The 22,979-nt window shown below is 38.0% G+C and overlaps 1 protein-coding gene across 3 annotated transcripts in view; it reads right to left on the bottom strand.

Moving 5' to 3' along the window:
• Nucleotides 1-22,979, bottom strand: part of CNTNAP4 (contactin associated protein family member 4) — a 250,253-nt gene that overhangs the window by 18,721 nt on the left and 208,553 nt on the right. For 2 of the 3 annotated variants that reach the window (XM_042969647.1, XM_042969648.1), the window contains exons 16-18: nt 20,246-20,416; nt 19,326-19,544; nt 860-1,084 (exon numbers count right to left, since the gene is read on the bottom strand). In XM_042969647.1, the coding sequence (XP_042825581.1) occupies nt 860-1,084; nt 19,326-19,544; nt 20,246-20,416 (615 nt within the window). Of the gene's footprint in view, nt 1-859; nt 1,085-3,471; nt 3,712-19,325; nt 19,545-20,245; nt 20,417-22,979 lie in introns of all 3 variants that reach the window. The other variant, XM_042969646.1, reaches the window with a different exon arrangement.

Raw genomic sequence — 22,979 nt, 5'->3', positions numbered from 1 at the left:
AACTTACCGCGAGACTTAATGCTACTCACTTAGCTGCCTGCAAAGATGCCAATTACTTTATTTCACAGGGTATCTCCAATTTAACAAAGAAAATATCTTAATGTAGAGATATGCTTCAAGTTCAAAAGGTACACAGTGGTGGTAAACATACTCATTAAAGTATATTTAGTGTTCAGTGCCCTTGGGCCATATTTATTTTAGTTGCAATGATATATTCAGGTTTATAAATTTATTTTCCTCACTCAGACAATTTATCTACAGGATTCCTATCTTTAATCTGGATACAGGGAGGAGGAAAATATCCGTAAGTGGTTTTCTGCGACAAAGTTTCTGTAGCATACACACATCCTAACCCAGAAGCCACTGCCCTGCAGTAATGTACCAGCATTTCCCATGACAATTTTGTTGCTGATGATTAGAACCGACAGATTACTTTGTGGACATTTTCTTATACATAATGCTAGGTTGTTAACATTCCCCCCAAATGTCTCTACTTTTAATTGATGGAAATATTTATTATATGCAAATAGGCATCTCATTTCAAAATGAACCACAAAATTGATACTGATATTATATGGGATAGTAAAGAGTTTCCAACAATAATAAAATACAGGAAGTATTTTATATAAATAACAAGTTAACATTGAAAATGCGAAATTATCAAAATTGTAACAAAACTATCTTAATAATTTTATAAATAATCCTTTTAGATTAAATTTATAGGACAGTATAGGCACGCTTTTCTTCCTGTTTGCAGTTTGAGAGGCAAGAACATCAGAACGATCCATATTATTACTAATCTAATGTTCTAATTTAATTTTCTCCCTCTCTCTCTCTCTCTCCTCTAAAAAGCACTCACCATTTTTGGCAATGATAACTGAAAGGTATTCTTTATAAAAGGAGCTCACATAAAGCAGTAAGCTTGGTGCTCGCGCTGTTCGGAAGCTAAATTTGATCATTTCTCTGCTCAGCTTCATGTCGCCATGAAACGAAGCAGCGTGGGAGCTGGAATTTTTACTTAAGGAATAATTTTCTTGAAAATTGTAAATCACAGATGAGCCAGATCCAAAATATGCAGAGATCTCTGAAATGACACACACATTTTATGTTAAAAAAATTAAATACAAGGATCTTATTTCAGCTATATTGATATATTTTTAATTAAAAATATCAAATTATATAGATATAACAAATCGCCCCAAACCAGAATTAAATAACACAGAAAATTAACAGAGCTCTTATGATGGTCCTTGAAATGGCTTTATGCTAGAATTATATGTAATTAATTTACTAGTTAACCTTCTAATTACAAGCATAGCGTTCTCCTCTCTGACATCAGACATAAACCAGGCTTCTTGACTTTCGTCTCCCTTACCGTCCATTTTCTTATTTAAATCTTTGGTCCCATCTATTATTTTGTAACTAGAATACACTAGTCTTCCTATAATAGGAAGGAAGGAAGTTTGAGGGGTCCTCTTACCTTCCAGGATCAACAGGCAGAAATGTTCCTTTTTGCCTAAACACTTTCCCCTATTTATTGTGCCCTACGAGAAGAAGCCAAGTCCTGCGTTAATAGGAGAGGGCAGTGGGCATCTTTGTAGCAGTGATCAACATAAGGAACTCTCCAGCCTCTTTCAGTTTTACAAAATCATAGTACTTTACTTATATGAGATTAATATCCCAAATTCACACACACATGCACGTGCACATACACACACACACACACACACACACATATACATGTCTATATATACACTTATATACACACACATTTATGTACATATGTATATATGTTTGCATGAAAATGAGGATCTGGAGGAATAACCAGCACTGGATCCTTGAATCCTGCTTCTCTCCATTACTATAAAAGACCAGTTGTGGGATGTGAGTAGCAGATGATGCTTACGGGGTAACATAGCAACGTCTCCGTTCCTTGGCACTGGAGGACTATTTTGTTTGCTTGTTTTATTATGTTATTATAATGAACCTTTTTATAGTCAATATGATATGCAGAGTAGGATTCCTGACTGCACTTAGCGAGCTTAACTAGAAATCATTTTGATTCAGAAAAGGAAGACAAGTTCTTGGGAAGAAGTGGTCTCCACTCTACCTCTAAATGTGAAAAACCTTCTAGAATGATAGCAGCAGGGTGTGAGTTGTTTATCACAGGCGCATTTTAAATAGTAACTTAGTTCTGGTCAAAAGTGGAGGAATTTTAACCCACTTTTCATGAAATAATCCCAAATGCTTTCTGTGCAAAGCAGGGGCTGCTTCAATTTGGAGGCGATTTTTGTTAGCCTTCAAGTAGCCCAGACACATGCAAATAAAGCAACTGAATTAAGCTGGATGGCAGTTTTCTGTGAGCAACTATGAAAGCATAACAAATGTTTGTGTATTCAGAGAAGTCCATCTACAACACTTAATACTATACTCAGTCCTTTCTTTCTTCCATGACATAGGTCTGTGAACCAGACTGAAAAATATTCCACTTCACAGACATTGGCCACATCATAGAGCAAAATGCCAGAGTAATCTTTATTTTGTTACACATCCATATTTAATGGAAAAGTAATTTTTATTCTTTTTCAATGTTTGTTTATCTTTGAGATACAGAGAGAGAGAGGAGTGGGGGAGAGAGAGGGAGAGAGAGGATCCCAACCAGTCTCCGTGCCAGCACAGAGCCCAATGTGGGGCTCAAACTCACAAACCATGAGATCGTGACCTGGGTGGAAATCAAGAATTGGTCATTTAACCGACTGAGCCACCTAGGCACCCCAAAGTTATTTTTATTCTTGGAAAAAAATATGTTTAGCAAAAAACCGAAAAACAATACTTCCTAAATTTCCTTGCATTATTGACTATCTTCATCAAAAATAACAATAATGCCTTTAAAGATTTTAAAATAGAGAACTGCCCGGTGGAACAGGTTTTTAGCATATTTACTTAAGCACATCAACACGGGATAAATAAAAGCAGATTGAGGAGCTAACACTTGAAGACAATGAGAGGAGGGGCGCCTGGGTGCTCAGGCGGTTGGTTAAGCGCCCGACTTCGGCTCAGGTCATGATCTCACAGTCTGTGAGTTCGAGCCCTGCGTCCAGCTCTGTGCTGACAGCTCAGCCTGGAGCCTGCTTTGGATTGTGTGTCTCCCTCTCTCTCGGACCATCCCCTGCTCTTTCTCTCTCTCTCTCTCTCTCTCTCTCTCTCAAAAATAAATAAACATTAAAAAAAAATTTTTTAAAGACATCAAGAGGCAACTTTAGAGGATTTATCATGGTTTTTCTTTTTTTAAGAATTGAGGCCAATATCTAAGAAATGAAATAGGATTAGCATGAAACAGTTAACTGGCAAAAAAAAAAAAATCAGAAATGGAAATATTTGGGTTTCAAATAGCTACCCAGAAAATGACTACAGGATGTTTTCTTCATATCGGATGAGTTTTCCTGTGAAGACGCCCCACGCCATGCTTACCCTTGGAGCAGAAAGGCCCCGTATATGCAGAGAAGGTGCAGTCACAAGAGAACCCGCTGAGCTTTTCTCTGCATTTCCCTCCATTGAGACACAACTTCCCGTAGCTGCTGCAGTGGCCTCTACAGCCCGGCTCCACGCCAGGGGTCACCTTAGCCCTCTCTTCCAGGTCCAGGGACATCCCGTTCAACTGCAGAGACCGAATGCAGCCCAGAAAGCCCCTCTGTCTGGTGGCTGTTCCACCTAGAAGGGAAATACTGCAAATGGAAACATGTTCCTAGGCGTTTGCTTCAGGATTGAAAGACCCAGCAAAACTGAGGCTTCGCAGGGAAGGGCAAAAGCTGTGGCCTTACAGGGAAGGGCAAGCGTTGGATGAGCCAATATAATTTGGGAAGCAAATTTGTGACAGGATATCGAAAGGATTTAAGAAGATAAAACATTAATTCCATTTTTTCCCAAGGTTGAATTTGTTACACATTGGTTTTCTAAAAATGATTTATTAAAATATAAGTCGGAGAGGTTCTCTTTTTTAGTTGCTCTCTTTCAGACAACAAAATGAGGCTATATCTTTCATGCAAAGTAACAAGGAGATGGATTGATACTCGTATGTGGAAGCTAACTTTGTTTTTGGCAATTTTAAATCAGCATATATTTGTGGGTGAGTGCGGCTCGTTCTTCATGTTGAAACTTGATCCTGATGCTGGTCTGGTTTTAATTTACTGAGAATTATGAAAGACACCTTGAGTTCTTCTAACTTGACTGTGCACCGATGGGGTCTTTTGGTTATTCTTCCATCAAAAACATGGTAACTGAGATTATCTGCTTCTGTCTGGCATATGTCCCAGTGAATTTTTTTCTAAATACTGGTCCAGGGTGGGTCATTTTAAGCTTGGAAAGACTCTCAACAAACTGGGGAAAGGGGTCACTGGAGAGATGGTGGTGTAGCATTTATTGGATAATACATGACCATATATGCACTTATCAAGTCACCCTGAAGAGGTTTAAGATGTCTGAGCGGAATCAGACCCTGACATTCTATGCCAGAGGCTCTCCAACTTTAAGGAATGTAAATGTCACATGGAAGTCTTCTTAAAAATACAGGCTCGCTCTAAGAAATGCTGATTCTGTGGGCTGGAAATAGGGCTGTGAATCGAAACAATCAACAAGCCTCCCAGGTGCATCATATTCCGGTGGTCACCTGACCACCACATTTTCTGGGCACTATCCTAGTAAGAATGCAAGCTCTAGGAGGATCTTCACCCACCTGTGTGCCCAGGAACCCCCAAAATTAATGCTCCGAACTCGAAGTGGGAAAACAGTACTCTAATCTAAATAGTCTGGATGATTCTACCCAGAGGCATTATTAGATGGTCACGGGTCCTCTACAAAGGAGCTTTGTCAGTGAATGGAGGAGGCTGTCTCACCACCAGAATATTAGACCCACTCCGTACACACTGTCTCTTTCTAGAACATGTTTCCTCCCTCCTCTACCACCACACTTAGCTAGCTCCTGATCTAGCCTTCATTACTTAACATCTCCTTATCTTCAGAAATTAAAGTTGTTGTTGCTGTTTCAACTTTCAGAACCAAAAGTTGGAAAGACCCTAAATGAATCGGCCTTTTGTCACCGTGTACCAGGTGTTACATTTGACCACTTTACTTTTGTATATTATCAGAGTCCCACCATTGGATACACTTTGGGGAAGGCCGCTTCAATCACACTGCACCCCAGCACACAGGACGGTGCCTGACACAAAATAGCTGTGCAATAATTATTTATAATCATACCTAATTGATCAGCAATTGAAAATAATAACTGATTCTTAATAATTAGATATTAATAATCAGTTAATGCAATGGCTCGTTAAACTGGATTAGGCCATAGGAGTGGGGGTTGGGTGCTTCAAAGGCTGGAGAGAGGAACATCACTGGCCCCATGAGGTGGCTTGAGTCCCCGAAACTGAGAATGAGGATAAAACCCAAGGAATATTTCTGAATACATTAATTCTATATTTTTGGATAATGAAATACCATGAAGGGGAAACTGAAAGGAATCCTAAGAATTTGGGGCTCATGACACTGATGGTATTTAGGATTCAGATTCATAGACATAAGGGTCTCCATGCAAACAACTGTACTTAAATTGGTGTATCGAAGTTGTTTCACTTAACATTGTTTGTGCCTCTTCTATGAAGCAAATACAAGTCTTCAGGGTGTGGGTCATACTTGCTATTTATAAATCAAAATGCAGTGTGGTACGCAGCCAGACATATTCCGATTCCAGTTTCCGTGGGCACGGCAGGGGAAAGGAGTTCACCTCGTCCCAGAGTCTCAGAACAACGGCCAGTCTTCTTGTTCCCTTCCTCCTACATCTACTGTCTCCTTCCATTCTTGAAGCCTCTCTCCTCCCCTTAATCTTAGGGCTCCTCTTCTTTTCCTTCCACATTAAAGCTGCCGTTCACCTGCGCTTCAGACCTCCCTATTCTCACACTAACTCATCTCAACAGAACGTCGAGAGCTCAGAGTTAAGTCTTGGACCAAATGCTCTTAGCATCTTTGTTGGAGTTTTCTTTCCTGGGTAAGGAAGTCTTCAGCCTTGCTTTTATCTTTGGCCCAGGAACTCTTTGGAGGAGGGTCAGGTGCTGGGAAGTCTGGATTACAGGTGGATTCCTGGTATATTTACTTTACGTTAGAGTACTTTAAATCATGATATATATATATGTGTGTGTGTGTGTGTGTGTGTGTGTGTGTAGTTTATAGTATACAGTCACATTAAATCGTGGTCTGTTAAGCATTTGTCACTCTGTAACATCATTTCCCTGATTTAGGAGTTGATCTCCTTCTGCCAGTGACATCATAAAAACTAAATAACTTGGGAGGCCAACAACTGAATACAATTCCTTTTCATCTGTCCCAGCTTATTTATTCTTATCTATTTTGTTTTGTTCCAGGTGATGAGGACCAAGGGGCATAGAGAATTCCAGGGACAAACCCAGGGGCATAGCTGAGGAAATATTAAAACACACACATTCACTTAGAGGCAGAAAAGGGCAAGAATCTACCGTTGGCCTTTTATTGTATGGGAGTCCCTTTCTTTTAACACCAAACTATGGTCAAAAAAGATCATTTTCATTGTCTTCTACTTCTTAGATCATTTTTGGTTTGGACGGCATTTCGGTTCTACAAGCTCTACTTAGTAGCTCTGTGCTGGGCATCAAGTCTGGCTTTGGAGGTTCAGAATTATATGTAACTGACCTTGCCCTCAAAGAGCACGTGATCTAGTAATAGATTCAGACAGGGAAGCACATGATTACCACATGAGGTTTATGATAGAAATAGGTACCTGGTGGACAAGAAGGTCAGAGGATGGTCCCGGGACATTAATAGGAAACAGCCCCCTTCAAATACATGTATGAGATACATATATTTATAATAGTGAGAAGAAAATCAACACCCAGCCCTGTAAACAGGACATCTGAATTGTGAACTTGCAAAGAGTTCATGTTTACCTAACCAAATAGTTTGAAACTACATTTTTTAATTATCAAAAAAAAAAAAAGTCTAATTAAACATAAACATATATGTCTTACAAGTGTGGAGGATTTTTACTTTACCATTAGGTTTCAAGTTAATAACTTCTTATTTTAAGATTAACTATTCTGGAGAACATGGCCAATGTAAATAGTATTGGGCTTGAAAGCTTAATTAAAGATTCCAACAACTGTCCAGGGTTAGAGTAGGTCCAATTAAAATGAGCTGCAGTTTGATTAATTGATTCTGGATGTTTCCACTGAGCTATTATGTTTGGAACTGTCTTCCAATTAATTTCCTATCAATTTACCTGCCATGCTATATCAGATATAATGAATTCTGGAACTTCACAAACACTAGGCATCTTGTGAAATGAATGCCTAACCTTCCTATGTGAAGGAATAAAAACCTGAATCTGTTCACTTACATAACAATACTGGGATCTGCACCTAATAGGTGTGCTAGGTGATGAACAGAGATGGAGTCCAACCCTTTTATCATGTTCATTACTCTCAGGAAGTGAGTCTAAGTGGCAGATGCTATTGTCATGAAATACGAGCCGGCTCTTTCCTATGCCAATTTTTTTTTTTTTTTTTTTTTTGGAGCAGGAAGACCTTTAATTTTTTAATGGCAAATTATTTATGTGCTGTGCTTGAATACTATTGAGGATTAATTGGGAACAACGGCATATTTGCCCAGGGGCCTTAGAAAAAAAAGAAATGAAGAACCTCTTCAAAATTTAAAGTTATAGAAACTTGTCTGGCAGAGTACAGGGGCTCTCCCTGACCATGGCACTGTGACAGAGAAAGGCCGCTAAGGCTCTAACCACTGATCAGCTTGGAACAGGAAGGTTGTTGCACATGCATGCAGGGCCCAGGACCAAGTGAGGGGATTAAAGGAAAAACATGGTCTTCTACAGATTATGTATTGGATCTTTAGTCCTGGTCTATTCAGCCATCCTGGGGGAAGGCTTAGCATCGTAGAAATGATGCATTAACGTACAGACCCGTGAGACTGGACCCCAGCAATAACTTTGCCATGGAATGTTCCTCATTGAGGAAAACCCTAGGAGAACTGGGAGGAGGAGGAAGAACTAGCTCTTCCTTAGGTTCAAAGAACTACTATGGTTGAAATAGGAAGCTGTGAAGCAACAGTATCATAGTGCAGAAAATGCAGGTGCTATTCTCTGAACCAACGTCAATGGTGAGCACATGCTCTCGTGGTAGTGACAGCAGAAAAATGTGGGTCTATTTAGATTTCTTATATGCCAATGCCATAGCACCTCTCTGGTCTGACCCATTTTAAAGAAATGAACTGTTCGTGGTATTAGTCATATTCTCTGCTCTGAAGAGATCCCATCTGAATTCAGATTTCAGTCAACAGTCACCAAGATCTGTTTGCTAAACAGGCAAAAGTAAACTGAGTGCTTCTGAAGCTGATCATGAAAAAGACATCTCAAGGAAGAGAGAACACAATAGAAGTGATATGATTACATTAAAGAGAAATGTGACTTTCATTGCATTGCACTTGGGTAATGTGGGAACATACTTACTACAAAAGAAAACCAGGCTGAAAGAAAAATTACTCAGACATAAAACTATTGCCATTCTCTTCCCATAACTATTTTAGCCTATCAAAAGTAAACCAGAAGTAAAAAGAAAAAATCTAGAATATATTATGATTAATGACTCTGTTCATCAAAAGACACCATTAAGTATATGAAAATACAAGGGCGCCTGGGTGGCTCAGTCGGTTAAGTGTTCAACTTCAGCTCAGGTCATGATCTCACAGTTCGTAGGTTCAAGCCCCCGGTGGGCTCTGTGCTGCCAGCTCAGAGCCTGGAGCCTGATTTTAGATTCTGTGTCTCCCTCTCTGCCCCTCCCCTGCTCATGCTCTCTTTCTCAAAAAATAAATGAACATTAAAAGATTTTTTAAAAAAACTAAAAAAAAGTATATGAAAATACAATCCACAGAAAGAGAGAAGAAATCTGTAATAACGTTACCTGAAATAAATCCAAAATTCTTATAAACATTTAAAAAAAAAAAGAAGAAGACAACCCTGTAGAAAATGGGCAACAGATCTGAACAGCCACGTCACAAAGGAGGATATCCAAATGGTCAATAGCTATCTGGCAGTGTCTTTTAAGGCTTAACATATGCGCATCTTATGACCCAGTAATTCCACTGTTAGGTAGAGACCCAACAGAAATACAAGCATATGTTCACCAAAAGACCAGTACAAGGATATATTTGTGATATCCAACTTTGCAAGCGCACAAATGCCCATCCACAGTAAATAAATCTACCTTTGTACCGGTCATGTCAGTTTCCCAAAATATCCCTGAGCGATACTAATGTGCAACTAACAGTGATCACCAAACTTCAGACCTTCGACAGGCTCAGAGTTCAACATTAACCCTCACGTGTGGCATTTAGAAACTGTTTGCTCTAGAAGCCCAATAAATATTTGTGGATTTGATGCAATTCAAATGCAATGCAAATGACTTATGCATCCATGTCAGGAGCTCTTACTTCTCCTTCAGGTCCTAGTCACAAAGTATTGAGATGGAGTTTGCCCCATTTAAAAAAAACCTGTCAGTAAAAGAATTTAGACTGCAAACAAAAATTGCAGAGCTAGTTGAATGAAAATCAATTCAAGGCTAATTTAAGAAGCTTCTAAGAAAAATGCTGAGTTTACAAACCAAAATAGAAAATGACCACTGTCACATTTCAGCTTAAAAAAATGATTGATTCTTTTCTCTCCATCATTTCCGTGGTTGGGGAATGTTTGCGGGTGAATGATAACAGCAATGACTCTCGACATTGAGACTTCACTGTAACAAGGTCAAGGACATATGTTTAATATACCAATTAACATCATGCCACTAAACTTATTTTTTAAGGTAATAAATAGAATGTCTGAGTAGGACTTTTTAACTCAGACACATCATAAATCACATACACACACAAAGGACAAAGTGAAAGAATGTGAAAAGGTCAGTAGAGACTCAGTGCCATAAATAAGAACAAGAATGGAGAAAGAACTAGAAGGCTCGAACTAAAGGGTGAATTGCCATTTTTATTATGAGAAGCCATCTGACAGTTGGGATATTTGGGGAAGGAGCGGAGACTGTCACTGCATTGGTGTTCACTGTTTCTAATCACATTACATTCACGTTAAATGTTTCCACTGCCTCATACAAGGCTTTGTGTTCATTATTTCATTACTCCTTCACTTTGCACGGAATCCTATAGTTTGGTTTAGATGAAGATACTTGTTCTAACGTTTGGAACTGCAGGTATTGTTAAAAACCTTCCGTTCTATCATTCTTTGGTGTAGACTAACAGTAGTTCCATCTCTGAAATGACCATTTCCTTTATTTCCATTTCAATGTCCTAGATCATTGTTGCCCAGCTGAATCACGTTTTTATCTTGCTTTCTACTTATTTTCACTGATTTTGTTCAGAAGGTGAAGCATTAGTCTGGCCTCAGAGTTACACTCTGAGATGTGGACACACTTCATGATTGGTCTTTAGAGGAGAGAGTGAAGCCAGCAATGGAGAGAGTGCCGAATCCTACCCACTAGACCATCAGGGAGGTTTGAAGCCAGTAATGGAGAAAACACCTTAGATGTTTTCCATGACATCCCACCCTACTAGTCACTTCTGAGACACCACCCAAAAAAGAAAAAAAAGTAATGTCCACATTGTGGACATATCAACATTGACCAGGCTGTGGTAGCACAGTGAGATGGAGAATATAACTGGAATCAAAATTAACACATATCCAGATATCCACATTTTACTTGTAGGTAAAAGTGTTAAAGATATATCTCAAACAAATATATTTCTACATTATCAAATTTTCTAATGTTTCGTATTTGTCGTATTATAAAATGGCTTTATTTGGTATTTGAAATATTCCACAATAGTGTTAATGTTTTCTGCCAAATTTGTTTACAAGCAAGAAGGTACATTTCTGGCAAAAGCGACTAAATGCTGGGATACTAACATAATCTATCTTCGAGTGACTAACATGAGCTTAGTCTTACAGTTGAGGACGGCTCAGTCGGCTGAGCGTCTGACTTTGGCTCAGGTCATGGTCTTGCCGTCCATGAGTTCAACCCCACATCAGGCTCACTGATGTCAGTGCAGAGCCTGGTTTGGATCCTCTGTCTCCCTCTCTCTCTGCCCCTCCCCCACTTGCACTCTCTCAAAAATAAATAAAACATTAAAAAAAGTTTTTTAAAAAGACGTGTTTCTATGTAACTGAAATCACCATCATCATCATCATCATCATCACTGTCTGGATTTAAACATTTTTTTAGGAGAAAAAAGTTATACTGAACTATAGACTTACTCTTTATAGTTACATTTATCTCATTAATATATACTGATACCCCAAAACAAATGATAGTCATTACGCACACTTAAGAATACTGATTAGCCATAATTAATTTTAAGAATGATGGGTGAACTACAAATTAAACTCTTGAACTTGTAAGTAAGGGAATGAAATTACCTTTTAAACTGTGAACCAGAAGATCAATTCTGTTGCATTAGAAGAGAGACTCCTACTCACCCACAGAGTCATGACTCTGGGAACACACTTAGCTCTAGAATATTGGAAGGTATTCATATGTGGGGAAACAGTGTCCAAGAGAAGGTGCCTTCTACATCTGACATGTACTGGCACAGAACATATGAACAAAGAAGCCCGATTTCCTGGGAGAGTGTGATTATGGGGCGGGTGGGATCTCACTGAAGAAAAGGAAAGAGGGGAGATATTTTCTCCAGGGTGTGAAGAAGGACCACCAGTCTTTTGCTGCCTTGAAAGAGTATGGTTTATAGAGTTTGTAGTATATAATCTAGACTGAAGGGTCAGGGAACGGCTTGAATCATCCTCCAGGTTAGGATAAAGGAAGAAAACAAGAAAAGCTAACTTCAGTTGAAATTGAAAAGTACGAAATGATGTGAGAATCCCAGAGACCTAAGAGAAGTGTCTTGTCCCCGAGAAGATTAGCAGGAGTAAGTAGTCACACACTAACAGCAACAACAAATCCACCACAAGTTGTGTGTATATAAAGTATGGCCCAACTCGGCTTTTCACCGTGTCTGCTTCAGCCCACACCAACGTCATCTCTCACAGGGACCACTGCCCTAGCCTGCTTCTACCCTGTTCCCTCCATCCACATTCTTCACAGTGGTCAGGAAGACGTGGAAAGGTATATTAGATCATGTGCTCCTCTAAGCCTCAGAATAAGACCCAAATTCCTCACCACAGTCTCAAGACCCAGTCAAGTTGACCATGATTTGCAACAGGCTTTCCCTCAGACCAACTCTACCGTTCTGCTGCCATGGCTTCCTCCTTGCTCCCTGACTCCTTCACTTCGCTTTGAGCCATGGTTCTTCTACTGGGAATTCTCTCCCTCCAGACGTTCACGTTCCCTCTTCTGCTTCCTCTGGCCTCTGTTCAAATGTAAGGTCCTCAGAGAGCACTCTCCTGACCACCCTGCTGAAAGTAGAAGCCCCTTAACCCAATTTATTGCTTGACTTTTTATAGTGTTGATCATTATCTGAAATTGTGTCTGTATATACATATATACACACACACAGATATATGTGTGCACACATGCATGTGTGTATAATATATGTGTATTAACAACGTATGTTATAAATAATAACTATATTATCTTACTGTTTACTCTTTTATTGGCTGCCTCTTGTCTCTTCCACTGAAATATACTATAAGGAATGCAGAGAGCTACTTTTTTGGTCTCAGTAAATGCTACACTAAGTTAGCTGTAATTTTTATTGATTTTTTGCTAGTTTTCCACCCACTTTGCACGAATTCATTGTAACTTTAAAAAAATTTTTTAACATTTATTTATTTTTGAGAGACAGAGAGAGACCGAGCACAGGCAGGGGAGGGGCAGAGAGACAGGGAGACACAGAATCCAAAGCAGGCTCCAGGCTCTGAGCTGTCGGCACAGAGCCTGATGCGGGGCTCGAACCCGTGAACCATGAGACCATGACCTGATCTGAAGTCAGACGCTCAACCGACTGAGCCATCAGGCACCCCACATTGTAACTTTTTAAATTATGATTTAACTCCCATTGAAGTATGTTAATCTAGAAATTTAAAAAATATCTTGATGTGTTTATTAGTAGTATTATAAATTGATAAGTTAATATTCCATCTTGTAAGTGTCATTTTTTAATGAATAGGTTGGGGCCTGTTCCTAAGAGCGTGGTCTACTCATGTGGTAGAAATAGAGATAAAAGAAAACCCTGATGTGCTCTTTGACAGCCAGTGACCTGCCTCTCCCTAAGCCTTTTTTAAAACATGGGTCCTTAAATGCTCCCCAATCAAGAGACACAGGGCATCAGAACGGATAAAAAACCAAGACCCATAAATATGCTGGTTGAAAGAGACCCATTTTAGACCCAAAGACACCTCCAGTTTTAAAGTGAGGAGGTGGAGAACCATTTGTCATGCTAAGGGACATCAAAAGTAAGCTGGCATAGCCATACTGGGGCCAAAATCAGACAAACTAGACTTTTAACCAAAGACTGTAAAAAGAGATGAAGAAGGGCACTATCGCCTAATAAAATAAAGAGGTCTATCCAACAAGGTCTAACAATAGTAACTATTTTTGCATTCAACTTGGGAGAAGCCAAATATCTAAATCAATAAACAACACACTTACTGAAATTCATTGGTAACAATACTGTAATAGTAGAAGACTTCAACAGTCTCCTTACAGCAACGGACGGATAATCTAAAGCACACAATCAACTGGGAAACAATGGCTTTGAATGATACACCGGACCAGATGGACTTAACAGATATATTCAGAGGATTTCATCTCAGAGCAGCAGAAGACACATTTAGAATGCACGTGGAACATTTTCCAGAAGAGATCACATACTGGGTCACAAATCAGGCTTCAACCAGTACAAAAAGATTGAGATCATTCTTTGCATATTTTCAGACCACACTGAAACTTGAAGTCAACCACAAGAAAAAATCTGGAAAGACTACAAATATATGGAGGATAAAGAACATCCTGTTAATGAATGAATGGGTTAACCAGGAAATTAGAGAAGAAATTGAAAAAATACATGGAAGCAAATGAAAATGAAAACACAATAGTCCAAAACCTTTGGGATACAGGAAAGGTGGTCTTACGAGGGAAGTACATAGTGAGAAGTCGGGAAGAAGAGGGAAGTAGATAGCTTCCTCAAACAGGAAGCAAGAAAAGTCTCAAATATACAAACTAACCTTACACCTAAAGGAGCTGGAAAAAGAACAGCAAATAAAACCCAAAGCCAGCAGAAGAAGAGAAATAATAAAGATTACACCAGAAATAAAGGATATACAAATTAAAAAAAAAAAAAAAACAATAAAACTCCGAGATGGTTCTTTGAAAGAATTAACAAAATTGATAAACCCCCTAGCCAGACTTATCAAAAAGAAAAGAGAAAGGACCCAATAAATAAAATCATGAATGAAAGAGGAGAGATCACAACCAACACCACAGAAATATAATTATAAGAGAATATCATGAGCAATTATATGCCAACAAACTGGGCAATCTGGAAGAAATGGATAAATTCCTAGAAACCTATAAACTACCAAATCTGAAACAGGAAGAAATAGAAAATTTGAACAGGCCCATAACCAGCAAATAAATAGGATCAGTAATCAAAAATCTTCCAACTCTCAAAGGTCCAGGGCCAGATGGCTTCCCAGAGGAATTCTAGCAAACATTTAAAAAGAGTTAAAACCTATTCTTCTGAACTGTTCCAAAAAGAGAAATGGAAGGAAAACTTCCAAATTCATTCTATGAGGTCAGCATTGCCTTGATTCCAAAACCAGACAAAGATCCCACTAAAAAGGAGAACTACAAACCAACATCCCTGATGAACATGGATGCAAAAATTCTCAACAAGATACTAGCAAATCGAATCCGACAGTACATTAAGAGAATTATTCACCACATTCAAGTGGGAGTCATTCTTGGCCTGCAGGAGTGGTTCCATATTCAAATCAATCAATGTGATACACCACAATAAAAGAACAGAAAAGAACCATATGATCTTTTCAATAGATGCAGAAAAGGCATTTGACAAAATACAGCATCCTTTCTTGATAAAAACCCTCAATGAAGTAGGGACAGAAGGAAATCTCAACATCATAAAGGCCATATACGAAAGACCCACAGCTAATATCATACTTAATCGGGAAAAACTGAGAGCATTTCCCCTAAAGTCAGGAATACAACACGGATGTCCACTCTCACCACTTTTATTCCACATAGCGCTGGAATTCCTAGCCTCAGCAATCAGACAACAAAAAGAAATAAAAGGCATCCAAATTGGTAAGGATAAAGTCAAACTTTCACTCTTCACAGATTTCACTCTACATGGAAAACCTGAAAGACTCCACCAAAAAACTGCTGGAGCTGACACACGAATTCAGCAAAGTTGCAGGGTATGAAATCAATGTATAGAAATTGGTTGCATTTTGATACACCAACAGTGAAGCGGCAGAAAGAGAAATCAAGGAATCTATCCCATTTACAATTGCACCAAAAACCCTAAGATACCTGTGGATAAACCCAACCAAACAGGCAAAAGATTTGTGCTCTGAAAACCAAAGAACATTTATGAAAAAACTGAAGAAGAAACAAAGAAATGGAAAAACATTCCATGCCTTTGATTCGAAGAGTAGATATTGTTAAAATGTCTACACCGCACAAAGCAATCTACACATTCAATGCAATCCCTATCAAAATAACACCAGCATTTTTCACAGACCTAGAACAAATATCCTAAAATTTGTATTTGAACCATAAAAGACCCCAAATAGCCAAAGTAATGTTCAAAAAGAAAAGCAAAGTAGGAGGTATCACAATGCCAGACTTCCAGCTGTATTACAAAGCTGTGATCATCAAAACAGTAAAGTACTGGCAAAAAAGAGACACATAGATCAATGGAACAGAATGGAGAACCCAGAACTGGACCCATAACTTTATGCTCAACTAATCTTTGACAAAGCAGGAAAGTATATCCGATGGAAAAAAAGACAACTGCTTCAACAAACGGTGTTGGGAAAATGGACGGCACATACATAAGAATGAACCTGGACCGCTTTCTTACACCATACACAAAAACAAATTCAAAATGGATGAAAGACCTACATGTAAGATAGGAAACCATCAAAATCCTGGAGGAGAACACAGGCAGTAACCTCTTTGACTCTGGCTGGAGCAACTGCTTACTAGACACATCTCCAGAGGCAAAGGAAACAAAATAAACTACCGGGACCTCATCAAGATAAAAAACTTCTGCACAGTGAAGAAAACAATCAACAAAACTAAAATACAACCTAGGCAATGGGAGAAGGTATTTGCAAATGACATAATGGGTAAATGGCTAGTATCCAAAATCTATAAAGAACTTATGAAACTCAACACCCAAAAAATAAATAATCCAGTGGAATAATGGGAAGGAGGTATGAACAGACATTTCTCCAAAGATGACATCCAGATGGCTAATAGACACATGAAAAAATGCTCAATATCACTCATCATTGGGGAAATACAATCAAAACCACAATGAGATATTACCTCACACCTGTCAGAATGGCTAAAATGAACAACTCAGGAAACAACTGATGTTGATGAGGACGTGGAAAAAGGGAAATCCTCTTACGCTATTGGTGGGACTGGTGTAGCCACTCCGGAAAACAGTGTGGTTTCTCAAAAAGTTGAAAATAGAACTACCCTCAGACCCAGCATTGCACTACTAGGTATTTTACCCAAAGGATACAAAAATACCAATTCAAAGGGGCACACGCACCCCAACTTTCACAGCAGCACTATCAGCAATAGCCAAATTATGGGAAGAGCCCAAATGTCTATTGACTGGTGAAAGGATAAATAAGATGTGGTGTGTATATATATATATATATACAATGGAATAATACTCAGCCACCAAAAAGAATGAAATCTTGCCATTTGCAAAAACGTGGATGGAGCTAAAGTGTATTATGCTAAGCGAAGTAAGTCAGGCAGAGAAAAGACAAATACCGTATGATTTCACTCATATGTGGAATTAAGAAACAAAACAAATGAACATAGGGGAAGGGAAGAAAAAATAAGACCAAACAGTGAGGGAGTTAAGAGACTTAACTATAGAGAGCAAACTGAGGGCTGATGGAAGGAAGTGGGTGGGAGATGGGCTATATGGGTGATGGGCATTAAAAAGGGCACTTGTAACTGCCCGGCTAGCTCAGTCGGTAGAGCATGAGACTCTTAAAAAGGGCACTTGTTGTGTTGAACACTGGGTGTTGTATGTAAGTGATGGATGACTGAATTCTACTCCTGAAACCAATATTACACTATATGTTAACAGTTAACATGAATTTAAGTAAAATCTTGGAAGAAAGTAAAATAAAATAAAATAAAATAAAATAAAATAAAATAAAATAAAATAAAATAAAATAAAATAAAATAAAATAAAGTAAAATAAAACGAGTTCTTCTTTCAATATCATCACATTAACCATGTCAATTTTCTCAGTTACCTGTGAGTAAAAAGAAGGGAACTGTATAAACAGATTTTTATTAAGAGTACATACATTTTTCAGAGATCTTTCTGCCTTTTTAATTTTCTATGACTTGACTTAAACACAGCGAGGATTTTAGTTTATAAAACTTTCACATAGGGCAGCCTTTGGATTTGAACACATATGGGGATGTCAAAAGCCTAACCAATTGCCTCCATAAAGATGAAATCTCTTAGGTATATTTATTAAAATTATAACACATGATTGATGGCAGAAGACTCAAGTCTGTTCCAACACAGTCTTCTGATATAATAATAGTGCTTCCAGCCACTACAGCTACCTGAAATCAAATTAAGGCCCGGATTCCTATCAGACACAATACATAGTGACTTCATTTCTATGAAGTTAAAATTCGCACAAAGGATAAAAGGTCACGTTCAGGCGAACTGCAGCAGACCTCACTGTAAAATTCGAGGACTGTTTCAGCCTTCTCAATTTCCAAGAATAGTAAGGCTATTTCCAAGATACTGACAGATTTTAAATTGCCATACCTTTGGTTGCAGCGATCTCTCAGGTTTTGTAATTCAGGAAATATCTGTGTCAATTTCCTGAGTTTCTAGCATGTTACTAAAAGTTAGGTCTTTCAAGTATTCCTCATTATTTCCATACCCTTAAATCAGTCGAGTGGCCATAAGATCATGATTAGATTGTCTATTACAGTGCCCTATTCATAGAATCTGCTCATTAAATATTTATTGAGTGAAAGAATAAATGATAGAAGTAAGGAGTATATAAATTCATTAGAAATCCCAAATATGTCTTAATCAAGTAAGTCACAAATAGGCTTATCTTTTGCAGTGAGAGTAATAAACAAGATTATTAAGCAACGAACGATGTAATAGGTATGTTGAATTTTATTCTAAAACACAACTGTTAAAAATGCTTGAAAAAAAGTTTCTCATCATGTATAGCCTATCCTGCTTTTATAGCATTGCCGTGCCCTTTTTTGCATTAAAATATCTGAAAAGTGATCAAGTAAGAAATAATTCCTTGCACTCATGGTCGATGAGTTCTGTAAAGTAATTAGCAAGATTAAAAATAAACACTTCCAGAAGGATTCCAGCATCAAGTGTATAGATACCAAGTGAATGTATTTAGGCAATAAAGGAACATTTGGATATAAGTATGAGGTAGGTGATCAGAAGGCATCCAAAAATAGGCAAAATGAGAGACACCAGCAGAACTGATGGTTTATACACTTTGTTCCTGCTTTTCCTTTTTTCTTCTACTGGCCTGTTTTTTGACGAGGGTCCCTGGTTGGCATCAGCTGGAATTACAGGGAGAGTTCCTTAAATCCTCTGGGAAGAGAGATAAACACCTCCAACATAACACTAAAAGCACTAATGTAAAAACAAACAAACAAAGCAAACAGATTACATAATCTGTAATAGTAAGAATCCAGATTTAGGCATTAATCAAATACAAATTTAAATCTCACTTACTAGGTAGATTCCTGAAGGCAAGGCATTTAGATCCCTGGTAGCTCAGTCACCTCATCTGTAAAATGGGGTTAACTCATTTCACAGGTTTGGGTACCAGGAAGGCATAAAACACCTGGCACAGCCTGGAACGTAGGTTCTCAGTAAACAGTGGTTTGTTGTGGCTGTTACCACTATTTTTATTGTTGGTATTATTTCATTTTGGCCCACAACTGCGCTGACATCATAGAGTTAAATGACGACAGAACTTACCCACGAAGAGTTGACTGTTGAGCTGTAAAAGGACATGGCCGTCAGTGGGAGCAGGCTGTGTCTTCGGTAAGAGCTGATCCACTTGGATAGTTGCCTCTTTCATGTTCCTTTCAACTTTGACGTGGTGCCACTGGTTGTCATTGAAATGAGTGGGTGACTGCACTGAGATTTCAAAAGGTCCATTCCCCACATCAAATGAAAAGGTCACTACTGCCGGTGCTGGAAATATGAGATACGAAGATTGTTCAAGTTAGTCCACACGGGGGAAAGCGGAGTCCTCTTTAGGAACAGCGCCATAGCATAGCAGTCAGGAAATATAAAGATAAGGGCTCAAATCTTATGGAAGGAACCGATGACGTCAGTAAAAGACAGAGGGGGAATAAGACGGTCAAACACATTTGGGAAAAAACTCCGATCTTAAAAAAATTCATCCTCAGAGTTAATTTCTCATATTGAGAAAAGAGTAAAGCTATTTGGCCAGAATAAGAAAACTAAATAGGCTCTGGCCTTTTATGTAAAAATAATTTTTACAATGATTCAAAGTTTCTATAATTTTAAAAGCATGTAATATACATTTGATATTAAGATACTAATGGTGGTCTAAGCGTATACCAAAATTATAAGGCTGGGGATCTAATTAACTTTGTAACTGACTGAGAATTTAGTTTTTAAAAAATTTTAATTATCTGAATTTAAAACCCTTCTTAAATTGGTTCTAGAGAATACCAATTATATTCCCAAATTATCGTGTTAAATATTAAATTATTTTCTTGCAAAAAGGCTAACAATATCAGATTTTTTTCAAAAGGACACAATGAAGAGATTCAGCTGATAAAGTAGAAACACAGTACTTTAACAATTAGTTAAAGGATTTACTACTAAATAGAATTCCACAGGCCTCTAAGGAAAAGGAGACTCACAGCGTAGCTCTATCCTTATAAAATCGGTAATCCCCAGGTTCTCTAAAAATACCCCAGATGAAGCTGTTGTCTTAAAAAAGAAAGACACATCTGCACTAAGTTCTCCATGGAAAGTAGGAAAATGAAGGTATGAAGCCTCAGTATTGAAGGAAGCTGAATTCCAAAATGATCCTGTTTGAAAAAAAAAAAAAAGGAAAAAATCAAAAAGAAAAATTCATGAAATGAATGGCATAATTACATTTTCAATTTTTAGTATTTCTGCTACTAAAAATATTGCTTATTTATACAAACCCACTTTTCTTTTTTCTATTAACTATATACTTAGTCTACAGGACATGGGCATAAGAATGGAGATTTTACAAGGATCGTGATCCTGGATTCCTTCCAACATAGGAGAGGAATGATCACTACAGAAATGGTCCGAATGTTATATTTTATGTAACAAAAATAGCCTCACCCCAAATACCACCCTCTGCCAAAGTGATGTGGTAAAAATCTCCCAAATATTCACTAATAGACTTAATTTTTTTATAACTTGAAAACTGAAACACCTACATTCCTTTGAATAACAAAACTCTAAAGAAGCTCAAAGCGTTTTTTGTTCTGACACTTCTAACACACACACTTCACAGAGTTACGCCTTCAACTAACTGTTTTCATTAATGGGCCTTGTGATTTTCTAAACTGAGACTGGCATTCAAAATCTTCTCACCTAATTAAAGATCAAGACACTACTTACTTTCCTGATCTTCTCACAAAAATGCTCTTTCCATTCAAGATTATCTTTTACTTTGCTTGTAATAGTGAAGGGATCAACAGTAGGAAAGGGCTCTCGAAAAGTTTAAAAATGCTCAATATAAGGAGAAAATGTGCAAAAGGTTGGGGGTAGAAATTAAGGGATTTGAAAACAATTATGTGGACTATTAATTGAATTTTAATTTCTGTCCACATGCCACTTCTCATCTTCACTTTCCCATTCTGTTTTTTTTTGGGGGGGGAGCAGTTATACCTACAACTTTCCTTTTGAGAAAATATTGTGGGACTTATACAGCAGACAGCATGGGAAATAAAGTATAAATGCAGTGATTGAAGCGGCAAGAGCGAAATCCAAGTGTCTCTGTGTGGCTGATGAGAAGCACCACCCGAGAAATGAACTATGTATTTGCTGCTGCCACCAGCAAGTTCTCGACACACGGAATATAAATATACACCTGCCTCCATACGCACTCACAACATTGGTTAAAATTCTATCTAAATTACCTTCCTGGAAGACGTATTGATCCACTGAAGTCAGAAAACAGTAATTTCAAAACAATGGTTCATTATGTTAGCAGGGAACAGATAGCTAGAGTTAAAAATCGCAGACTTGCCTCAGCTTCTCTCCGTTCCTTAGATTTTAATTTATTTTCTATAAATCCTCGACCAAACAAGCGGTGGCTGTATCCAGTTTACGTTTTCTGTTTTTCTTATGGACCTGATTCAAAAGTCAATTCTCAGCTCATCTGTGAACAATTTTAGAGCTGCATTTATTCCGCTGAGAATATACTTTGAGGGCTTTTTTTTTTCTACAGCCAAATGAAACTGTATATTATCTGAGTTGGCCAAGCCTAGTCTTATTTCCATTTTACAGCTATTTCTATGCTTAGACATTTTGATCTCTAGGAAAAACTGCAAGGAAATGCGAAATATCAAATCAGGGATAACAACACATTTGTGTTCTTAAAAGCTCTTACCTGACCTATTTTTAAAAGGAATTAAATGCCTTTCTGTTGAAATGTGATGTATATGAAAATTAAAGCTGTAACTTTAAGTTGTGGAACATTACCGAATCTTCTTCATTCGGTCAGATTAAAAAGAACACTCAGAATTCCTTAAAGGTCTACATGAGATAATATTACTATAAGACATAATATTTCAGTTGTTTCATTTCTATATCACACCTAACCCAATAAAGCATCCTGCAGAAGGTTTCAGGAACCTGGCTGAAACAAACAAAAAAAACCAATTTCTGAATTGCTGCTATCTTTACAATGAATGTTTTTACAGTAATGAAAACAATGTATTATTACCTTAGGTAGCTGAAACATTCTCACATACATCATCATGCCTATTTAGCCCAGTTAGCAAACCTTACTGTACAGATTCACAATAGGTTAAAAAAATAAAAGAGAAAAGAAAAAAAAGACACCATTTTATTGGATTAGGAAATTGCTGCTAATTCAAAACAATGGTAAAGAAAGCAAAGGCCAATATTTCCATGATCAAATGTTTATGGCGTATGATATCTCAGCTCTTTCCAGACTGTGCTAAGAAGCACCCAGGAGAACGTGGACTGCCTCCGAAAAAGGAGGGGAAAGAGCAGGAGGCCCAGCAAAGCAGAGCCCACCCAGCAGGCGGGCGCCAGCAGGAAGCTGCAGGTCTTTTGAAGAGAGAGTTCCTGGCTAAGGTGGTTCAAAAATCCTTAAGCTGCATCCAGTGGCAGACTGGAATGCAATCACCTGCAATCGGGAGAATAGGACCACTTTTATCACCCCAACAAAAACAATTCATGACGTGTTATTCTATGTAATTAACTAGTAATTTAAAAAATTTCAGTAATTAATAATTCGTATCTTTTCAATTAACTTCAGTAGAGGGTACTCAAAACTTGGAAATATTCCTTCAGGAATTCCACCTTTTATTCTTCCCAAATTAAAAAAAAAATGCAATGGATACTGGGATCCAGACAGTTATT

Source organism: Panthera tigris, chromosome E2 (genome assembly GCF_018350195.1).
Source record: "Panthera tigris isolate Pti1 chromosome E2, P.tigris_Pti1_mat1.1, whole genome shotgun sequence".
Taxonomy (NCBI): Eukaryota; Metazoa; Chordata; class Mammalia; order Carnivora; family Felidae; genus Panthera; species Panthera tigris.
The sequence above is the reverse complement of the archived record's forward strand: the minus strand, read 5'-3'. Positions and strand labels throughout refer to the sequence as shown.